At 42.0% G+C, this 20,536-nt stretch overlaps 3 protein-coding genes across 3 annotated transcripts; 2 read left to right on the plus strand and 1 right to left on the minus strand.

The window, feature by feature from the left end:
- The first annotated feature begins 1,259 nt into the window (after positions 1 to 1,259).
- Positions 1,260 to 2,400, plus strand: LOC119721577 (collagen alpha-1(X) chain-like). The gene has a single exon (XM_038191654.1). It carries the CDS (start codon positions 1,260 to 1,262, stop codon positions 2,061 to 2,063), a length of 804 nt encoding a protein of 267 aa, XP_038047582.1. The 3' UTR covers positions 2,064 to 2,400.
- Positions 2,401 to 4,210: 1,810 nt separating this feature from the next.
- On the plus strand, positions 4,211 to 5,600 carry LOC119719306 (adenosine receptor A2b-like). Its single transcript, XM_038188718.1, has one exon. The coding sequence runs from the start codon at positions 4,249 to 4,251 to the stop codon at positions 5,374 to 5,376; it is 1,128 nt and encodes a 375-aa protein (XP_038044646.1). The 5' UTR covers positions 4,211 to 4,248; the 3' UTR covers positions 5,377 to 5,600.
- Positions 5,601 to 9,317: 3,717 nt separating this feature from the next.
- Positions 9,318 to 20,484, minus strand: LOC119721578 (neurofilament medium polypeptide-like). Its single transcript, XM_038191655.1, has 8 exons — positions 20,315 to 20,484; positions 19,799 to 20,085; positions 18,251 to 19,565; positions 17,927 to 18,073; positions 17,500 to 17,700; positions 11,758 to 12,044; positions 10,265 to 11,531; positions 9,318 to 9,951 (listed from the first exon to the last, which is right to left on the minus strand). The coding sequence occupies exons 1-8, from the start codon at positions 20,334 to 20,336 to the stop codon at positions 9,749 to 9,751; spliced, it is 3,729 nt and encodes a 1,242-aa protein (XP_038047583.1). The 5' UTR covers positions 20,337 to 20,484; the 3' UTR covers positions 9,318 to 9,748.
- Positions 20,485 to 20,536: the final 52 nt, after the last annotated feature.

Genomic DNA, 20,536 nt, shown 5'->3' on the forward strand with positions numbered 1-20,536 from the left:
CTTGTATGTAGATAATAGGGGGCGCACTATACAATTAACGACGATTTTTTTTTAATATGCGTCGGAGACGACTCCTTTTTTAAATCCCTTCCAGCGCCGATTTACACATAGAAGGTTGTGGTCGAGGGGTACATAAAATGCAATGCATGGTGTCAGAAACGGCTCGTGGTTCATTTAGTGACTCGCAAATTAATTTGGTCCCCTCCTGTCTTTTGCAGCAGCCATATGAAGGAATCCCAGTGGAATATTAAATGATGACGAGTTTACCCAAGTTGCCAAGTCTTGAGGATTGCTGTACTTTTTTATGCGTGTCAGGAAGAACTGTAAATCAATTGATAGACACAGATCTTCCGGCCTCTTTTTATTTTCATTGTGATTTTTTTGAAATGTAATTCCGGATTTTTTTGTTTTAATATAGTTGCTGAATCATACCCTGATGCCAATGCATGGTTTTAATTTTGCCATTAGGCTTATCTGCGCCTGTGAGATGTCAAGACGTTTACTTTACTTCCTCGCTATCTGGACGTCCTTGATATTTCCATAAGTTGGGAAAGGAACGATGCCTCAGCAGATCATCGGTTGTTTTATCATTTCCAGTGTCAGAGGTTCCAGTCTTGAAGAGACGGGCTTTAGTTACTGCTAGTTGACTCGCAAAGCAGCACTCCTTTTGTCTGGCGGCTTTTTGAGGAAAGTCCATAACCTTACTTTTGGAAGAGAATAGTAATCAAGGCTGAAAAAAATGAAACCACAGGTAAGTTATACATGGTATGGTCTGAAGAAGACTAATTACTTTGACCCCACGATCAGAGTGGACATCTTTTCATGTTGCCTCACGGAGTGCAGTACATGTACATGCATGCATGGGATGTATGAGGAGATATTAACGCTTCAATCAAAGATAGGAGCTGCGATTTGGCATTATCAGGCAGGTTGTTAAAATGTGACCATCTCTTGTCTTTTTAACAATGGTGGTGTGAAATTTAGGCCTTTGTCATAAAAAGACATTGTTTAAATTTAAGGAACGGCCGAGGAGTGGGAGGTGATTTGATATGACATGTCAAGGCGCCCGAAGCAAGGCAGAGTAATGGCCATGTGACTTGAAAATTATTACGGTAATTTTTCTGTCATCTGTCGTCGTGATTTAGGAACTCTTTCCAACGGGTATGCCGTTGTTTTCGTATCAGATAAAACGATTTTTTTTTAAATCGAATATCTTATAGCCTTACAGTTACAGGTTTGTTTTCGTATTTAATGTACAGATGGAGTGGAGACGTGCTGCCATCCGTTTTGTGTGTCTGCTCTGGGTCTGCAGCAATAGCATCATTGCCGGCCAACCAGCAGAGTCTGAAACCTCGACGTCACCTGATAAAGGATCATGCTGCAATCTTTGCCGCCCTGAATGTCAAGTGGGGTCACTCGGCCATCCGGGGATACCTGGGATGCCCGGGAACAACGGAAATCCGGGCCCGAGCGGTCCTAAGGGAGACCAAGGATTGGGCCTACCGGGACCCAAAGGGAACCCGGGTGACCGAGGACAGGCAGGAGATCAGGGTGAGCCGGGGTTCCGGGGTCCGGCGGGGAAACTTGGGCCGCCTGGTCCGAGCGGCGAAAAAGGACTAAAGGGGGAGCCAGGAGAAACGACCGTTGTGACGCCAACACCGCCCACTATCGTCGCCTTCAGTGCCGTACTGACTTCGCATTTCCGCGGAGGTAGTGGTGCTGACGTAGTCTTTTCAAGCGCCACGACAAACATCGGGGACGGGTACGATTCGCAGTCGGGCGTGTTCACCTGCCCAGTTGCCGGCGCGTATTTCGTCAGCGTCAATCTGATGAGTTTGGGCGACGACAGCGGGGTGTATCATCACTTGAAGCTTAACGGACAAACCGTCATAACACTGCATGACAATCAAGCACGTTTCCATCACCAGTCTAGCAATTCGGCCATCATTATATTGGCTACAGGTGATAGGGTCTGGCTTGAGGCCGGTGCTTCGGGTCGTGGTGTCTATGGTGACGGACGGCATTTTTCATCTTTTTCGGGTTTTCTGATCAGCGCGATGTAGGGGCCTAATATAAGAAAACCTTTTTTCCCCTCCAATTTAATCTTTTCTTTTTATAATACGAGAGAAAGAAAATCCAGAATCGATCTCCATTTACTTTGCCGATGTGGTCGCTTTCACTTTTCTTATGGGCCGTAAATAAGAAAAATAATGTAAAGCATGAGCGTCCTTATTGCCGAAGCTGACTTGATGATGCCATGAATGGATAAGAAACGATAACCTCTAAAAACTTGAGTGAAAATGAAAAATGGGATGATTTCGTTGGCTGAAGCAGCAACGGTTGTTAAAGGACGCTAGTGTCATTTTCATATGTTGGCCACATTTATATTTCACAAGTCATTCAAACGAGAACGCATATATACGCATTTTAACAATCTTAGAATGATCGTATGTATACAAGCACAAGATAAACAAAACTTCTCATAATTTTATAAAATATCCAAATTGAAGTGATTAAAGAGACCAATAACTTTTTGAGTTAACTTCCCAATATTTCAAAGTAGTTTTAACTGCATTGAACTGTAATTGCCTGCATGGAATTCAATATAGTCAGTAATCATAATAAAATATATTTAGCTTGCCAAGAAAATGAAGGTGTTTCCTAGAACATAAATGCTTGAAATTTACAAGCTCCAAGACACTGCTCTTTACAGCTGGTCTCATAATATAATGTGAATGTTTTCGTTATCTATTGTGTATGTGTAAATCGTGACATTTTTTACAAAGCACGGTAAATGCAAGTTGACACAACCGGCCTCTTCTAGACAAGGAAATGTCTTTGAATTACCAAGCACATTATGATCTGTGTGTCTACGTGTGCACTTTCCTATGGAGCCAGTGGGGGTCCACGGTGCACTGAGGATCCCCGACGTCTAAATTTGTGGTCGTAAAGTTAAGTTCTCAGGAAGCCTTCACGTTAATTAACGAAAAGAAAAACCCAGACCATGACTAAGCAAAGCCTTGTCCTCGTCAATACAATGTGCCTTCTTAAAGAAAAAAGCCTAGGCATATATAGACTTTAAATTCAGAAACAGGGTATTACATTCGGCATAAAATTTTTCAAAGGGGAGCTTCGATTTAATAAATACAAAATTTCGAGAATAAGCACCATAGGCAGTTTTTATTGGTAAATACAACATCATCTGGCAACACTCAAAATGCGGCGAACACATATCCCATAATCAACAAAAACCTGTTTGGAAAATATCAGATGTTTTTGGAAACGGGAGGAACTCTGCCTGTATTGGTCACGTGGTATTTACGCCTACATGACATAGTCGTCAGAATAGTCAGAATATTTTGATGTGGGAACAGACTGAAATGTTATATCTAAAAAAAAAAATTAAAAAAAATCGAAAATACTAAAAAAAATACTGTTTTTGGTTTCTGATTTGCTCTCTTGCACTGCTCATATCTCGGCCAGCATGAGTTCATAATCATGAAAGTTATCATCGATAAGTCTTGCAAGGAACATCGCCCATCCACAAAAGGGAATGGAAACGTCTTACTTAATTATGTTCGTTTTCACTATCAGCATGATTCAGACATCTCCAATTTACTTGCAGGACACTGAACCACGGTTCCATCTTCGGAGATGTACTTACGCACTTGAAGATAATTGAAGATAATTCTCAAAGATTATCTCCGACAATGTTCAAGTTAATCAAATCTGTCATTCTGTATAAACCAAATCAAAAAAAAAAAAAAAAAATCCGTTTACTCTGTAATTGTCAGTTCAGTTGCGGAGCACTGCACTGTAAGTGTGGTACGCCTTTGTTTTTATACAAAAATGTGTCAAAAACCTTGTCTCTTGCCAACCCGTAGGCGTTTCTTTATGGCTTTAACGTACCGTCTTGTCGGCAATCTTGAAACATGTGTGATGTCTGAAAGGACGGAATTAATGAATAAATTGATTAATTCAGATATCGTTCTACAATATGGTACAGTGAAGGCATTTACCCAGCTTATGGCTTTGCAAACAAATTTCACGAAAAATAACCATAGACTCTTTGCGTATATTATATTAACGCACGCTTAATATTGATGTATGAACTGCGCATGTGCAACAGGGCCGACATTATACGATGATGTCATCCTTCAGCTAAGTTCCATGGTTTGGATTGTGTTTGACGCATTAGATGGGATGCATGGACAGATTCTGCGGCAGTCTTTGCCGGTTAACTGACGAATGATGGATTCCAGAGTTTGGCAGACAGTTGGTGAGTTTACAAACATAAGCAGTGATCGTCGGGTAGGTCTACTATGCGAACCTGATGAAGATATCGAGCTTTTTGCCCGACCAGTGGATGCAGTTGTCATCTTCGTTACTGCCGTCTGCATCCTGGCTGCCAATGCATTGAACTTTGCCGTCCTCGCAACCACACCTTCGCTCTGCAATGTCCACGGGTACCTATTGACGGCTCTGACGGCGGGTGGTTTCTGTCTTGGCTGCCTAGCGGCTTCCACCGTTTACCCAGTATGGGCCGGCTGCTGGCCCTATGATGAGACAACCTGCGTTGTATCGGCCTACTTCGCCAGTGCCCTGACGATTTTTAACGCCTTCGTGATAAACCTGCTAAACGTCGAACGATACATCGCCATATGCCACCCGTTGTGGTACACGGCCTGGGTTACCAAGACACGTATTTCTGGCGCCGTTTGCGTGAGTCTTTTTGTATCTTTCACGCCGCTGATCCCTTTGATGATCACAGATAAACTGAAATATGTCTTCATTGGCAGCGGCTATATTTGTATTGCAAAAGCCCGTGATGCTGAAAATCTCACTCTGTCATTGGTGTTTGCATGTGTTGTAACGATCCCTAGTTTCGTGATTGTCGTCATGACAGGCTTCGCGATGCTCCGACGTCTGTCCAGGCGTTCACACCAGCTCCGTCGCCTCTTCGGATCGGTTGGGATGGGAGTCCAGTCCGGCCGGTCTACAATGCAACGCCGCAACGCCCGACTTCTCGTCGTATCTGTGCTAATCATAATCATTTACGTCATCTGCTGGATACCCCTGACCGTCATCAATATGATTCATAAAAGTCGGACCTCTCGGTTGTCCGGCGAGACGCCTGCCCTCCTGCTGTCGTTGTGGCTGGCAGTCTTTGTCAGCCCGATGTGCAACACCGTCATCTACTTGTTTACAATGGATGTGTTCAAAGAGCGCATCAAGTCGCTCCTGGTTGCATTCTTCCGTAAGGTATGCGGCATACACTGCAAGTCTGACAGCAAACGTAATACACAAAATGATTTCGTTTTGTCGGAGACAACACTCCGGTCAGATTATACCTCAGGCTATCCCAAGGCTCTGTAGATGTGCCACTGTGTCGAATCTTTTTATTATTGGTTTGTCACAGTCATTTTCTAATAAAGACTGCGCAGATCCGCTGCTTTGCAGCAAGTTTGAGGCGCGTACTTTTAATTTGCTCCACAAAAATCATATTGTAATTTTACACAAGTCATGTAACAGAATTACAGCAGCAAACAAACCTCGAATATTGCTGCTGAATGCGATGGTCTACCGGCTGTCGTATATCATGCAGGAACAAACAAGATTATGTTTCACAACAGAAGAAACGTAGTATGTAATGGTCGTCTTGATATGGTCAACCATGTATTGTTATCCAGAATTGAACGTTCTACCAAAACCCAAAACACGATATTGTTGTTTCATGCAAACCTTGTTGTTCACGCCTCGGTCTCTCCATATATGATTTCATTTTGTTCATTGTATATCAGATGTCTTTATTTATAAGAGATACATCAGTGCAATGTTCTCGTGGCCATTATAACATGAAATAAGCGGTTGTTTATAAAATGTATGACAACAAAATGCAATGAACATCGTTGGTTGCAGGGCTATCTGAGACATTGCGCTCAAGTAATTTGTTGTTTTTAAATACATTATCAACTTATTAATGCATAGGCCCTAACGGTTGTATAAATTATAAATGAGCCCAAAGAATGGTGATACCGGCATTAAATTTAGGCCTACACAGGAATGATGGCTACGCCTCGGAAGGGGTCTCTTTACAAATTTACTGTCGGTGAAATTTTCGGGTTTCACGCCAAAAAATTCTGATATTCAGATAGCTATTTCCTGCCAACATAAAATTTGCTCACTTTCACTTGTGGAATTGTTGCTTAGGTTATTATTTACGTTAGGCTGATGCCCGCCCTAATAAAAGCAAACCTCCAAGTTTTTTTCCCAGTAGGTTACAGAGGTTCGAAATATTAGTATTTTTGGCTTAAACATACATATTGGAAACTCAGAAGAAAAAATTAGGGCATGGAAAGTACATGCGTGGTTCTGAGAATAGTCAATGACTGGACAGTTTGAAAACCGTGCTGCCGTGCTCCTCGTTTTTGTCCTGACCTAAATTAGGCCATCAGCCTGGGGGTTTTGTCGGTATCAAATAAGGGGAAAAATTGTCATAGTGATTTTTGGCAAGGTATGCACCCCTGTAGTTAAAGAAATATGTGATAGCATTGCAGCGGTTGCAGCTTTTTGGGTGATATCACTTTTTTCTTTTTTTAAATGGCAGCCATGCTTGTTAGCCTACCCATTACAATTAATCCGGTTCAAGCATATCTTTTGAATTTTTTTTTTAAAGTGATAACACCCCAAAAAACTGCCACCGCTCACGGCTCACACTACAAAGCTATCACACATTTTTCCAATTCTAGATGTGTATAACCTTGCCAAAAATCGCTATGAACATTGCTCTTTTCGATCATTTGATACCGGTGGCCCAAGTTTTGGACCGAAGCTGATAGCCTAAATTGAGTTCATAATTATAGGCTTAGCTATAAATGGGTCATAAATTGTTCTGTTGTGCCGTGTATATGATTGTACAATTACTGCAGCGAAGTGTATTTACTAATGGTTATACATAAAAAACATCTGTTCTGTTAACTTGAATCCTTTCAAATGCGACGAATGATTGTGCAAACACATCTCTGCTGTTAACACACAATCCCACACAAAGACACGGGACATTTTAACGGTGTCGCGGGAATTTTGTAAGCGAACGACATTAATTGCATTCTTTTTTAAAGGGTAATAAATGTAGTTGAAACCGACCATTGTTTAATTAGGCGATCGGTAACTAAACGTGCTACATTAAGTTTATTTCATCAGCAATACAGCTTCGTAATTGGATGTAATACGCTTCTAATAACCTGCCAAAATCCTGGTTAATGGAGGTGCGCAGTTCTTACCCTTTAATACTCGTGATAGGCCTACTTTCCCTGATACTCACGCGTATCATTATTAAAATCGGACAAGTAAGCTCCTTCAGTAAGAGGCTTTCAATGCACTCCATTTTGTGTGTGTTCATTCATCTTTATTCAGAATTATACCAAATGATTCTCCAGCAGTTTTTGATTGTACATACTGTAATTATCCGCATGATTTTCAAACTGTAGTGAGCGTATAGCGTTCTTTAATATAAATATGAAGTTGATTACCCTGTTTCGTCAATTTCTACAAATGATTGTTGAATTAGAAATCTTTTGGTGATAAATGATACATTTAAAATAAGTGCTGATTCATAAATATATATTATTTTAATTGTATTTGACATTCTAATGCTTCAGTATCTTTCATTACGTATGGATTCCCATTGTTAACAATATTCCTGCGGCGACAAAAGCGATAATGATCATAGTAATAATAAGTACATTTTCCCCAAAAACTTTTTGTTTCTTATTTAGTAGTAAGCGAGATTAAAGCACTACTGGGTACATTTGCTGTCGTATGGAGTAGTAATTTTTCTCGAGTTAATGTTACTTTTTTTGTCTACAAATTTTAAGTTTGAACATGATTCTGACATTGAGACTCAGACAGTCACAGTTATTACGCAATTAAAACTCTTATTTCTTCTAGCTTTTCGCCGTGATGATATTAAATGGGGTCATGTCGTTCTGCAGAATTTTTTTTTACTCTTGTGACCTGCTTGCTCAGGATTCCTTTTTTTAAGTTGGGCTGTTACTGTGCGCCTCATTTGGTCTTGATCACTATTCGGCATTTCTTTCCAAGAGTCACGAACGTATCGAAACTGTGCATGTTACTCTCAATCTCTCTCTCTCCCTCTCAGTGTCCTCTTTCCATCTGTTGTTGTCCCTTCAATTGTTCTCTCTTTGTCTGCCTGTCACTTCCAGCTCCTGATGTGCGGACGAGAAGACGGAATGAAATGCACAGAAGACGGGGAAAGACAAAGTAACGCAAACGTTTTTCTGGACAAGAAGAGACAACAGTGTAGTGATTCACAGACAGACCGACGTAAACTAAACGTCCGACAGATGACGGGCGATAACAGAGAAAGATGAGAAAAAAGAGGCAAACGAGTATCTGCTCACTGAAGAAAGAACAACCAGCTGACAATAATCTCTCCTCGATTTATTCGTTCGCCTGTGTGCTCTTGTAACATCGGACTGCAAGTCTGCTGATTTCTCTCTGTATCTGTGCCTCTCTTTAACTGTCTTTGTCGGTTACACATTGCCCGTTGTTCGTTGTTCATAATATATCGTTTGTTTTGTGTTTGTCAATGTTTCGGCCTGTCGGTCTCTTGAGATATCTCTGCATCCATCTGTCCACCTGCCATTATGTCAGTCTATCTACTTCAATGCCAGAACTGAGGACACCGCGACAGCAAGACTGACTGACGGACAGTCAAACACGGCAACGCAGTTTGTGCACTGGTGCTGGTTGGGGTACTATTGCACCAGATTCCAACACCAGTTTGAACCACGTCGATGTTGGTTGTCTGTCAGTGTTGGTGCTGTTTGCTGTCTTCAGATCTGGCATCGAAACAGATAGACTGGCACAATGACAGTTAGACGAATGGAACATGGATAAACCAACAGACCAACAGGCCGAACCACTGACAAACACAAAACAAACAACATATTATGAATTTGAACGAAAGGCAATGTATAACTAAAAGGACAGAGGGAGAGAAAAACAGATACGCAGAAAAATCAACAGACAGGGAATAAACTACAAGAGTACACAGGCGACCGAATAAATCGAGGAGAGATTATCGTCAGTTGATTGCTCTTTCTCCAGTGAGTAGATACTCGTTTGCCTCCTCACTCTCATCATTGCCTGTTTTCGCCTGCCATCTTCCGGACGTTAAGTTCACACCGGTCTATCTGTGAATCACTTCACTGTTCTCGCTTCTTGTAAAGAAACTGTTTGCTTGCCTTGTCTTTCCCCGTCTTCTGTGCATTTCATTCCGTCTTTTTCGTCCGCACTCCAACTGATATTTGTCATGCTTTTCATTTAGCATCGCCACCGCCACTACAATCATCCTTTCTTTATCAACTCGATCACTACGCAACATAGTTTGAAGATTCTGTTTCCACTCTTGCCTCACGCTCTCTGCCAGTTTCCCTTGTTTGGATTGAGAGAAGTTCCATTCTGTGATATTATTCTGTTTTCGAATGTTGAATGCGAACTCTGACTACCTTGACTAGTGAATTTGAGACGCACAGTATCATCATGGGGCGCAGCCAGAGGGCGTTTTGTAGTTGAGTTGCCGGAAGAATGATACAAGCAAAAACATTTCCAGAGACACCTTTTATGTTGGTAACTATATCCTTTTGAAATACTGACCACGCCCCTGAGATGCCCAACCTAAGAAGGAATCCTGTTCTTTAAGGTGCTTGTGATGGGGCTGATACTAATCCATTGGTTGCACGCAACAGCAGGCAAAGATGAGAGCAGTGAACTTAGATGGTTTCTTCTTTTGTTTCTTCACGTTGTCCCCAATCTCAACCATCTCCATCTTTGTCTTCTTCTCCTTCTTGCTGGTGCGCCTGCTGAAAATCCTGGCCAAGAAGCTTCTTTTCTTGGTCTTCGGGCATATCTCTTCAGAATATGTATCTGTTTAGTATTTAAATGGAATATTGCAGAACACAGTTGACAAACGCGCTAGGTGTGTTGCTCCATCATGTTATTTACCAAATTCCATGAGACTGAAATAGTTGAATGATCGAGGGGCCCGTTGTGACCCAATAGCTTTTGCAGACTCGCTTTCCTATTTGGTACTGTTTCTATTGTTGGTATCTTCTGTTAACAGTTGTCGGACAATATTATATTCAAACAGAATCCAAATGGTATGAAAAATGAAGAAAAAACCTAGTGACTCCAATTTCACATGTTTGTCCAATTACATGATGACATGTGCCCTGATTACCTTTTGCATTGTCCTCCTCAGCAGTATCCTTGCATACCTCCTGACGGATGTCCTGCTCCTCCTTGTGGGTTGCAGTTTTCTCATTCAACTCCTTGGTTTCCAAGGTCTCCATCTTCTCCTGTTCCTTTGCCAAATCCATCTCACCTTCCTCCTGAATCCCATCTCGCTTCCCTTTGTTATTATCGCCAGTCATTACCTTCTCCATCTTGGGATTGCCATCCTCCTTGGCATTTTCTTCCCTAGCCACCAGCCCTGCCTCCTGTTCCGTAACCTCCAGTTGTTTGTCCTCCAGGTCCTCAGTCATCCTAGTCTCCCAATCCTTCCGTCCTCCAACTGCCACTTCCTTGTTTTCTTCCATTCCACCCTGTACTTCTTTCAAACCATTTTTCTTGTCATCTTTCTGATCTCCGTCCTCTTTCACCACTGCTTCCCCCTCCCCCTCCTTTCTGTACTCCACATGCACCTCTTCTCCAACAATCTCATTGCTTTTCTCATCCTTCTCGGATGCCTCCTGATTCTGTTTTTCCTTTTCTACTTCCACTTTCTTCTTCTCAATCTCTGTTGCATCAATTTCCACTTCTTCTTGAGGCACACCATCCCAGCCAGCTTCCACCTTATCCCGATCTTCATTCTGATGTTCGATCTTCAAATCTTTCATCTCCTCCTTTTGCAACTCCCCATCTCCATTCCAATTGACTTCGGTTTGGATCTTCGTCAAATCCCCAGCTTCTGCATTCTCGCCCGCCTGCTTCTGCATATCTCCTTTCTCCTCTACCTGCTCAACACCTCTCTCTTCCCGCTCCTCCTCCAAATACTTGATCTTGTCCTGTTGCATTTCCTCATCTCCCTTCTCTTTGCCTTCGTGTTCCATCTTCGTAAAATCCTCTACCTTTGCCATCTTATCCCCCGGCTTCTGCTCATCACCTTTTTCTTCTAACTGTGCAGCTCTTTCCTTTTCCTGATCCTCGATCTCTAAATCCTTGACCTTCTCCTGATTCAACTCCCCATCTCCGTTCCCCTTGCCTTCATGCTTGATCTTCGTGAAATCCTCAACTCCTTCCTTCTTATCTCCCTCCTTCTCCAGTTCATGCCCTCTGACCCCATGCACCTCTGAGCCACCCCCTTTCTCTTCTGGCACACTCACATCCTGCCCTTCGAGCTCTGCCTTCTCATCCTTCTCATCTTTCACCTGATGGTTCACCTCCTCAGCCTCTCCTTCTTGGATGACGTCTTGCCCTTCCTGTTCCTCAACACACTTTTCAAATACCTGTTGTTTCATAAGAAAGGTAAATGAAAAGCATAAGTTTCCTTCATCTGTAGTTGAAAAATAATTTCGAACAAATTGTACAAGTGGACATGAATGGCATGAATGTTTTCATTTTCTGGTTGCTATTCAAATAAGTTCCAATGAGTTGCCTTCTTTGAAATACATGTTGTCTAGCGCATCTCTTGATGCATACGCTAAAATGGATTAAGAAGTGTTTTGAACCGACCTTTGCTGTGCATCTGCCATCATTGATGTCATCCACAATCACCGTGGTAACTGCATCTTCCGATCCCTGGTAGGGCACGCCCCCATCGAACGTCACCATGCTATCCTCTTTTGCCTCCTGGATCAAGCGGGCAAGACCGGCCTGCATGATCAGAGCACAGATGGAGTTGGGGTCTTCCATGGCCAAGGCGGCCCGTCTGGCTGACTGGGCATCCAGTGCCTGAGTGTTCTCCTCCGGGAACACCTCGAAGTCATCCACGGCCTGAATCCACGCGTTCACGCGTTGTACTAATCGGTGTGAAACAACATATGTCGCAAATAATTCATGTAAAAGATGAGCAAATCAATTTCGATAAGAGTTTATTTATGTAGAATAACTCCGGTAAGTCTTTCAGTTCAGTACAAACTGGTGCCTTCACTTCCCCGACTCGAGCAGAGGGAAACATTTCGTGTTTTGCTGATGAAGTCTTCTTCATTTTGTTGAAGTTCAATATTGTGCCATAACTTTTAATGATTTTCTCAATGGATCTTACCTCCTGGATTGATATCACTCATTTAGCTTTCGGTTCGTGATGCGATTTTGCAGAAAATGTCACGTTCATCTGAACACGAACTTTCGATTTAACTGAGAAGGTTTTGAAAGCTTTGTTGTTCAGCGCAGCAGCGAGCTCCGTTTTGTGACGATCTTTGTACGCGCGCGTATATGGTTACTAACGCGCAAAACAAACAGCGCCCCCTTCTGATCAATGACAAATTTGAATATTAATATCCATAGACTTCTACCGATCGCCTGATCACTTTTATTTAAACTACAGTAGCTTGTCGTTAGATCAGAGGGTATTATATTGGGTTCAAAATCTGTCATCACCCCTTTTCATAAAAGGGCAAAAATATTAACTGAGTAAATAAAGAAAACGATTACAATTTAGCATGTGTACGGAGCAGTGACATAGCCAGGAGGTGCAGAGAGCGGCACAAGTGCAGTTTTTAGCTCGAAACGGTAAAAACTGACTCATAGGCCGAAATGCAAAGTTATACGAACGAGGAACGTTCACGCGTTGTACTAATCGGAGTGAAACAACATATATCGCAATTCATCCATATCAAGCAAAAGATAAGTAATTCAATTTTGATAAGAGGTTATTTATGTAGAATTACTACGGTTAGTCATTCAGTTCAGTGCAAACTGGAGCCTTCACTGTCTTCTCCGACTCAAGAAGTGGGAATTCTTCTGCATTCTGTTGAAAATCAATATTGTGCCATTACTTTTAATTATTTCTCAATAGATCTTACCTCCTGGATTGATATCACTCATTTCGCTTTCGGTAAGTGTTTCGATTTGTTGAAAAAGTCACGTTTATCTCAACACGAACTTTCGATTCAACTGAGAAGGTGCACCAAGCTGTGTTGTTCAGCAGCAAGCTCCGTTTTGTGACGATCTTTGTACGCGCGCGTCTCATTCTGCGGGTTACTAACGCGCAATACAAACAGCGCCCCCTGCTGATCAATGACAAATTTGGATGTTAATATTCATAGACTTCTATACCGATCGCCTCGTCACTTTTGTGAGCTACGTGTCGTCAGATCAGAGGGCATTTTCAAAATCCGTCATCACCCCTTTCAAAACCTGGGCAAAAATAATAACTGAGTTTAGAATAAAATTACAACTTAGCATGTGTACTGACCACTCGACCAGTGGCATATAGCCAGGACGTGTAGTGTGGCATTGCAGTGCGACGGGCTAGATATTTAAAATGCAACACGGGGACGCTGGTAGAAGCAAAATCGGGACGGTAAAAATGGACTCGTCCGTCTATATGCAAAATAGTGCTAGTGGCATATGGTCGGAATCGTGATCGACTGGTCCAAAGCACCAAACTTGGCAGATAAAATAGCCCTAAACATGTCTAAAACGCAAAATGGGGACGCTGATAGAAGCAAAATCGGGACGGTAAAAATGGACTCCGTCGTCGGCCTAAATGCAAAATAGTCAGTTTGCGATATTGTCAGAAATGTGATCGACTGGTCCAAAGCACCAAACCAGATATTTAGAAGGGTGACACCTGGAATTCGTATGGGAAGGGTACGTGTCTAATCTGCACAATTCGTTAATACCTGCGTGCAATATATTTACACGCATGCTAAAGCAGATCTTTTTTTTTAAACCATGAATGTTTACCATGTGCATTATTTAGTCATAAATGTATAACGGTTGTGTTAATTAGCCCAAAGGATGGCGATACTGCCATTACATTAAGGCCTACACAGGAATGACCGCAACGCCGGGCAAGGGATCTCTTTAAAGATGAACTCTCGGTGCAATTTTCGAGTTCTAAGCCCAAAATTGATTATATGTAGATTGCTATTTTCTGCCAACATAACAATTGCTCAGTTTTGAAGCCCAGTTGTCGAATGTTTATTTAGGTTATTATTTACGGTGGGCTGATGCCCGCCCCTAAAAAAGGATTGATAATGTTGGGACGGTAAACCAGTCTAAAAACCGGTCCATTCGCAGGGCAGATCTGCTAATGGGCAAAACAAAACCTCCCCCCCCCCAAAAAAAAAAAAAAAAAATTAAATAAATAAAAAAAAATAAAAAAATAGTGAGTTGCAGACGTTCGAAATATAAGTGTTTTTTTTTTCTTCCAAAAGTAAACATACAATTGAAAACTCAGGAGAAAATTAATGTCTTAATTCCGCTAATCATAATTACGCTTGGTTCCGAGAATAGCCAGCAACTGCACATTTTGAAAAACAAAACAAAACCACCCATTAAATTGCCGCCGTGCTCTTCGGAGTTTTTTTCCAGACATTAATGGAGTTCATGGTCTTATTATAAAGAGATCACAATTTCATAAATTGCTCCGTTGTGCCATTTGCACTATGGTGTACAATTACTGCATAAAAATACATTAAAACATGTGCTCAAATGTTTTTAATTGCGACGAACGTTTGCGTAAACAGATCCCCGCTTTTAGTCAGGGATATTTTAACTGTGTCGCGTGAATTTTGTAAGCGAACGACGTTAATTGCATTCTTTTAAGGGTAATAAATGTAGTTGGAACCCGACCATTGTTTAATTAGGCGATCGGTCACTCAACGCGCTACATTTTGTTGTCTGTGCATTTCATCAGCAATACAGCTTCGTAATTGGATGTAATACGCTTTTAATAACCTTCCAAAATCCTGGTTAATGGAGGTGCGCAGTTCTTACCCTTTAATACTCGTGATAGGCCTACTTTCCCTGATACTCACGCGTATCATTATTAAAATCGGACAAGTAAGCTCCTTCAGTAAGAGGCTTTCAATGCACTCCATTTTGTGTGTGTTTCATTCATCTTTATTCAGAATTATACCAAATGATTCTCCAGCAGTTTTGGATTGTACATACTGTAATTATCCGCATGATTTTCAAACTGTAGTGAGCGTATAGCGTTCTTTAATATAGATATGAAGTTGATTACCCTGTTTCGTCAATTTCTACAAATGATTGTTGAATTAAAAATCTTTTGGTGATAAATGATACATTTAAAACAAGTGCTGATTCATAAATATATATTATTTTAATTGTATTTGACATTCTTATGCTTCAGTATCTTTCATTAAGTATGGATTCCCATTGTTAACAATATCCCTGCGGCGACAAAATTGACAATGATCATAATAATAATAAGTACATTTTCCCCCAAAACTTTTTGTTTCTTATTTTGTAGTAAGCGAGATTAAAACACTGCCGGGTACATTTGCTGTCGTATGTGAAATAGTAATTTTTCTCAAGTTAATGTTACTTTCTGGTATACAAATCTAAAGTTTGAACATGATTCTGACATTGAGACTCAGAGTCACAGTTATTACGCAATTAAAACACCTATTTCTTCTAGCTTTTCGCCGTGATAATATTAAATGGGGTCATTTCGTTCTGCAGAAATATTCTTATTTTTCAGTTTTTTTAATCTTGTGACCTGCTTGCTCAGGATTCCTTTTTTAAAGTTGGGCTGTTACTGTGCGCCTCATTTGGTCTGGATCACTATTCGGCATTTCTTTCCAAGAGTCACGAACATATCGAAACTGTGCATGTTACTCTCAATCTCTCTCTCTCCCTCTCAGTGTCCTCTGTCCATATGTTGTTGTCCCTTCAATTGTTCTCTCTTTGTCTGCCTGCCACTTCCAGCTCCTGTCTCTGTTATACTCCGCACAAACAGATGGGTTGATGTGCGGACGAGAAGACGGAATGAAATGCACAGAAGACGGGGAAAGACATAGTAACGCAAACGTTTTTCTGGACAAGAAGAGACAACAGTGTAGTGATTCACAGACAGACCGACGTAAACTAAACGTCCGACAGATGACGGACGATAACAGACAAAGATGAGAAAAAAGAGGCAAACGAGTATCTGCTCACTGGAGAAAGAACAACCAGCTGACAATAATCTCTCCTCGATTTATTCGTTCGCCTGTGTGCTCTTGTAACATCGGACTGCAAGTCTGCTGATTTCTCTCTGTATCTGTGCCTCTCTTTAACTGTCTTTGTCGGTTACACATTGCCCGTTGTTCGTTGATCATAATATATCGTTTGTTTTGTGTTTGTCAATGTTTCGGCCTGTCGGTCTCTTGAGATATCTCTGCGTCCATCTGCCCACCTGCCATTATGTCAGTCTATCTACTTCAATGCCAGAACTTAGGACAGCGCGACAGCAAGACTGACTGACGGACAGTCAAACACGGCAACGCAGTTTGTGCACTGGTGCTGGTTGGGGTACTATTGCACCAGATTCCAACACCAGTTTGAACCACGTCGATGTTTGTTGTCTGTCAGTGTTGGTGCTGTTTGCTGTCTTCAGATCTGGCATTGAAAAAGATAGACTGGCACAATGACAGTTAGACGAATGGAACATGGATAAACCAACAGACCAACAGGCCGAACCACTGACAAACACAACACAAACAACATATTATGAATTTGAACGAAAGGCAATGTATAACTAAAAGGACAGAGGGAGAGAAAAACAGATACGCAGAAAAATCAACAGACAGGGAATCTGATGCTACAAGAGTTCGCAGGCGACCGAATAAATCGAGGAGAGATTATCGTCAGTTGATTGCTCTTTCTCCAGTGAGTAGATACTCGTTTGCCTCCTTTCTCTCATCATTGCCTGTTTTCGCCTGTCATCTTCCGGACGTTTAGTTTACACCGGTCTATCTGTGAATCACTTCACTGTTCTCTCTTCTTGTCTAGAAACTGTTTGCTTGCCTTTGTCTTTCCCCGTCTTCTGTGCATTTCATTCCGTCTTTTCGTCTGCACACCAACTCATCTGATATTTGTCATGTGTTTCATTTAGTATCGCCACCGACACTACAATCATCTTTTCTTTCTCAACTCGATCACTACGCAACATATTTTAAAGATTCTGTTTCCACTCTTGCCTCACGCTCTCTGCCAGTTTCCCCTGTTTGGATTGAGGGAAGTTCCATTCTGTGATATTACTCTGTTTTCAAATGTTAAAATGCGAACTCTGACTACCTTGAATAGTGAATTTGAGACGCACAGTATCATCATGGGGCGCAGCCAGATGGCGTTTTGTAATTGAGTTGCCGGAAGAATGATACAAGCGAGAATATTTCCAGGGATTAATTTCATGTTCGCAACTGCCGTTTTGATATACTGGCCACGCCCCTGAGCTGCCCAACCTGAAAGGAATCCTGTTCTTCATTGATTTAAGGTGCTTGTGATGGGGATGAACCTAATCCATTGGTTGCACGCAGCAGCAGGCAAAGATGAGAGCAGTCAACTTGGATGGTTTCTTCTTTTGTTTCTCCAGTTTGTCCTCAATCTCAACCCTCTTCACCTTTGTCCTCTTGTCCTTCTTGCTGGTGCGCCTGCTGAAAATCCTGGTCAAGAAGCCTCTTTTCTTGGTCTTCGGGGTTATCTCGACTGAACATGTGTCTGTTTGGTATTAAATGGAATATTGCAAAACACAATTGACAAACACGCCTGGTGTGGTGTTCCATCATGTAATTACCAAATCCCGTGAGACTTAAATACATTGCATGTCGTCGGTCCCTTTGTGACCGACTAGCTTTTGCAGACTCTCTTTCCTATTTCCTTCGGTATTCTGTCGTTGGTACTGTTTACATAATTACGCGATATGCTCATAATTATGAAATCTCACCTTTGCAGGTACTTTGTGGAATAAACCCCTCTGATGGATGTGGGTGTACATTGTCAGTGATCATCAAATCGTTACTGGGTGTTTTCATCGTCGCATCATCTTCAGTGACGATGTCGGTATTAATAGAGAAATCTTGTTTCTCTTGGTCTATAAAATTAAACAAGAAGGAAATAATTATCGCGATGAATGTTTCTAATCTTCTGTTACAGTTGTCGTATAGTGTTATAACATTAAACAAAACACAAATATACTTGAAAATGAAAGGATGTAAAGACTACATTTAAGATGTTTGACCAATTTCATGATCACACGTGCCCTGATTACCTTTTGCACGGCATTTCTCAGCAGTATCTTTGCATTTCTCTGGAAGGATGCCCTCCTCCTTGTGGGTTGCAGTTTCCTCATTGAACTCCTCAGTATCCAAGTTCTTCATATCAACCTCTTCTCTACCAAGCTCACTGCTGTCCTCATCCTTCTCGGATTCCTCCTGATTCTTCTCCGTCTGATCTTCCACCTTCATCTTTTTTATCATCTCTGTTGCCTCCACCTGTAGTTCATCTTGCGGCAACCTATTCCCACCCACTTCTATCTTATCCTGACCCTGATCCAGATTCTCAATCTTCAAATCTTTCATCTGTTCCATCTGCAACTCCACATTTTCATTCTCCTTGCAATCGGGCTTCCCCATCTCTGTTGTATCCACTTCCACTTTTTCTTGAAGCACACCATCCCTACCAGCTTCCACCTTATCCCAAACTTCATATTGATTTTCGATCTTGAAATCTTTCATCTGCCCCTTTTGCAGCTCCTCATCTCCATTCTCACCTTTGGGCTTAATCTTCGCCAAATCCCCAGCCTCTCCCTTTTCGCCCGCCTGTTTCTGCTCATCCCCGTTCGCCTCTACCTGCTCAACCCATTTCTCTCCCTGATCTTCCTTCTCCAAATCATTAATCTTGTCCTGTTGCATGTCCACCTCTCCCTTCTCCTTGCCTTCGGGCTCCATTTTCGTCAAATCCTCAACTTCTGCCATCTTATCACCCTGCTCATCTCCTTTCTCTTCTACCTGTCCAAGTCCTTCCTTTTCCTGATCCTCCATCTCCGAATTCATCATCTGCTCCTGCTGCAACTCTCTATCTCCCTTCGCCTTGCCTTGAGGCTTTATCTTCCTCAAATCATCAACTTCTGCATTCTCATCCCCCTCCTTCTGAACGCCCCCTGTCTCTCCATGACCATCCATTTCCAAACCCTTGACCTTATCCTGCTTCAACTCCCCATCTCCTTTCACCTTGCATTCACACTTGGTCTTCGTGAAATCCTCAACTCCTGCCTTCTTACCCCCCTCATCCCCTCCCTCCCCTAGCACCTCATGTCCTTTCTCTTCCTGCCCTGCTTCTTGCCCACTCTCATCCTGCTCCCCGAGCTCTGCCTTTGATTCCTTCTCATCTTCCTCCTGATGATTCATCTCTTTATCCTCTCCTTCTTGGACGACATCTTGCCCTTCCTGTTCCTCAACACCTTCCTCCTTCCTCTCATCCCTTATTGCTTCACCTTGCTCCTCCTCAATGGCTTCAACAGAGCAAATACTTGTGACTCGCTCATTTTCTTTGCAAACGGATACATCAGGCAACTTTTCAAATACCTGTTATTTCATGAGAAAGGTAAATGAAAAGCATCAATGTTCATCTTTATTTGAGAATAATTTCGAAACAAGTTTTTTATAGCTTTATTTAAACAATTTATGAATGTTCTGAATATTTTCATTTTCTGGTAGTAAATCCAATAAATTCCAATGAGTTGCCATCTTCAAAATACATGTTGTTAAAAGCGCATCTCTTGATGCACTAAAATGGAGTCAAGGTGTTTTGAACCGACCTTTGCTGTGCATCTTGCATCACTGATGTCATCCACAATCACCGTGGTAACAGCATCTTCCGATTCCTGGTAGGGCACGCCCCCATCGAACATCATCACACCATCCTCTTTTGCCTCCTGGATCAAGCGGGCAAGACCGGCCTGCATGATCAGAGCACAGATGGAGTTGGGGTCTTCCATGGCCAAGGCGGCCCGTCTGGCTGACTGGGCATCAAGTGCCTCAGTGTTCTCCTCCGGAAACACCTCGAAGTCATCCACGGCCTGAATCCACGCGTTCACGCGTTGTACTAATCGGTGTGAAACAACATAATTTCGAAATTCAAGTAAAAGATGAGCGTTTAAGTTATTAATGTAGAATTACTTCAATAAGTAATTCAGTTCAGTACAAACTTGTGCGCGCCTTCACTTCCCCGACTCGAGAAGTGGGAAACCTTTCGTGTTTTGCTGCCGACTTATTCTTAATTTTGTTGAAGATCGATATTGTGTCATAACTTTAATATTTTCAATGGATCTTACCTCCTGGATTGATATCACTCATTTTTCTATCGGTTAGTGATGCGATTTGCAAAAAAAAGGCACGTTTATCCCAACACGAACTTCCAATTCAACTGAGAAGATACACAAAGCTTTGTTGTTATTCAGCGTAGCAGCAAGCTCCGGTTTGTGACGATCTTTGTACGCGCGCGTCTGCGGGTTACTATACGCGCAATACAAACAGCGCCCCCTACCGATCAATGA

This window comes from Patiria miniata, unplaced genomic scaffold (genome assembly GCF_015706575.1).
Source record: "Patiria miniata isolate m_02_andy unplaced genomic scaffold, ASM1570657v1 HiC_scaffold_13, whole genome shotgun sequence".
Lineage (NCBI taxonomy): Eukaryota > Metazoa > Echinodermata > Asteroidea > Valvatida > Asterinidae > Patiria > Patiria miniata.

Excerpts from the sequence above, each read along its gene's own strand:
- LOC119721577 (XM_038191654.1), top strand. The coding sequence starts at position 1,260 with ATGGAGTGGAGACGTGCTGCCATCCGTTTTGTGTGTCTGCTCTGGGTC.
- LOC119719306 (XM_038188718.1), top strand. The coding sequence starts at position 4,249 with ATGATGGATTCCAGAGTTTGGCAGACAGTTGGTGAGTTTACAAACATA.
- LOC119721578 (XM_038191655.1), bottom strand. The coding sequence starts at position 20,336 with ATGAGTGATATCAATCCAGGAG. Across the intron at positions 11,532-11,757 it reads ATGGCAGATGCACAGCAAAG|GTATTTGAAAAGTGTGTTGA; the intron begins GTCGGTTCAAAA and ends ATGAAACAACAG. Across the intron at positions 9,952-10,264 it reads TGAGGAGGACAATGCAAAAG|ATACATATTCTGAAGAGATA; the intron begins GTAATCAGGGCA and ends AATACTAAACAG.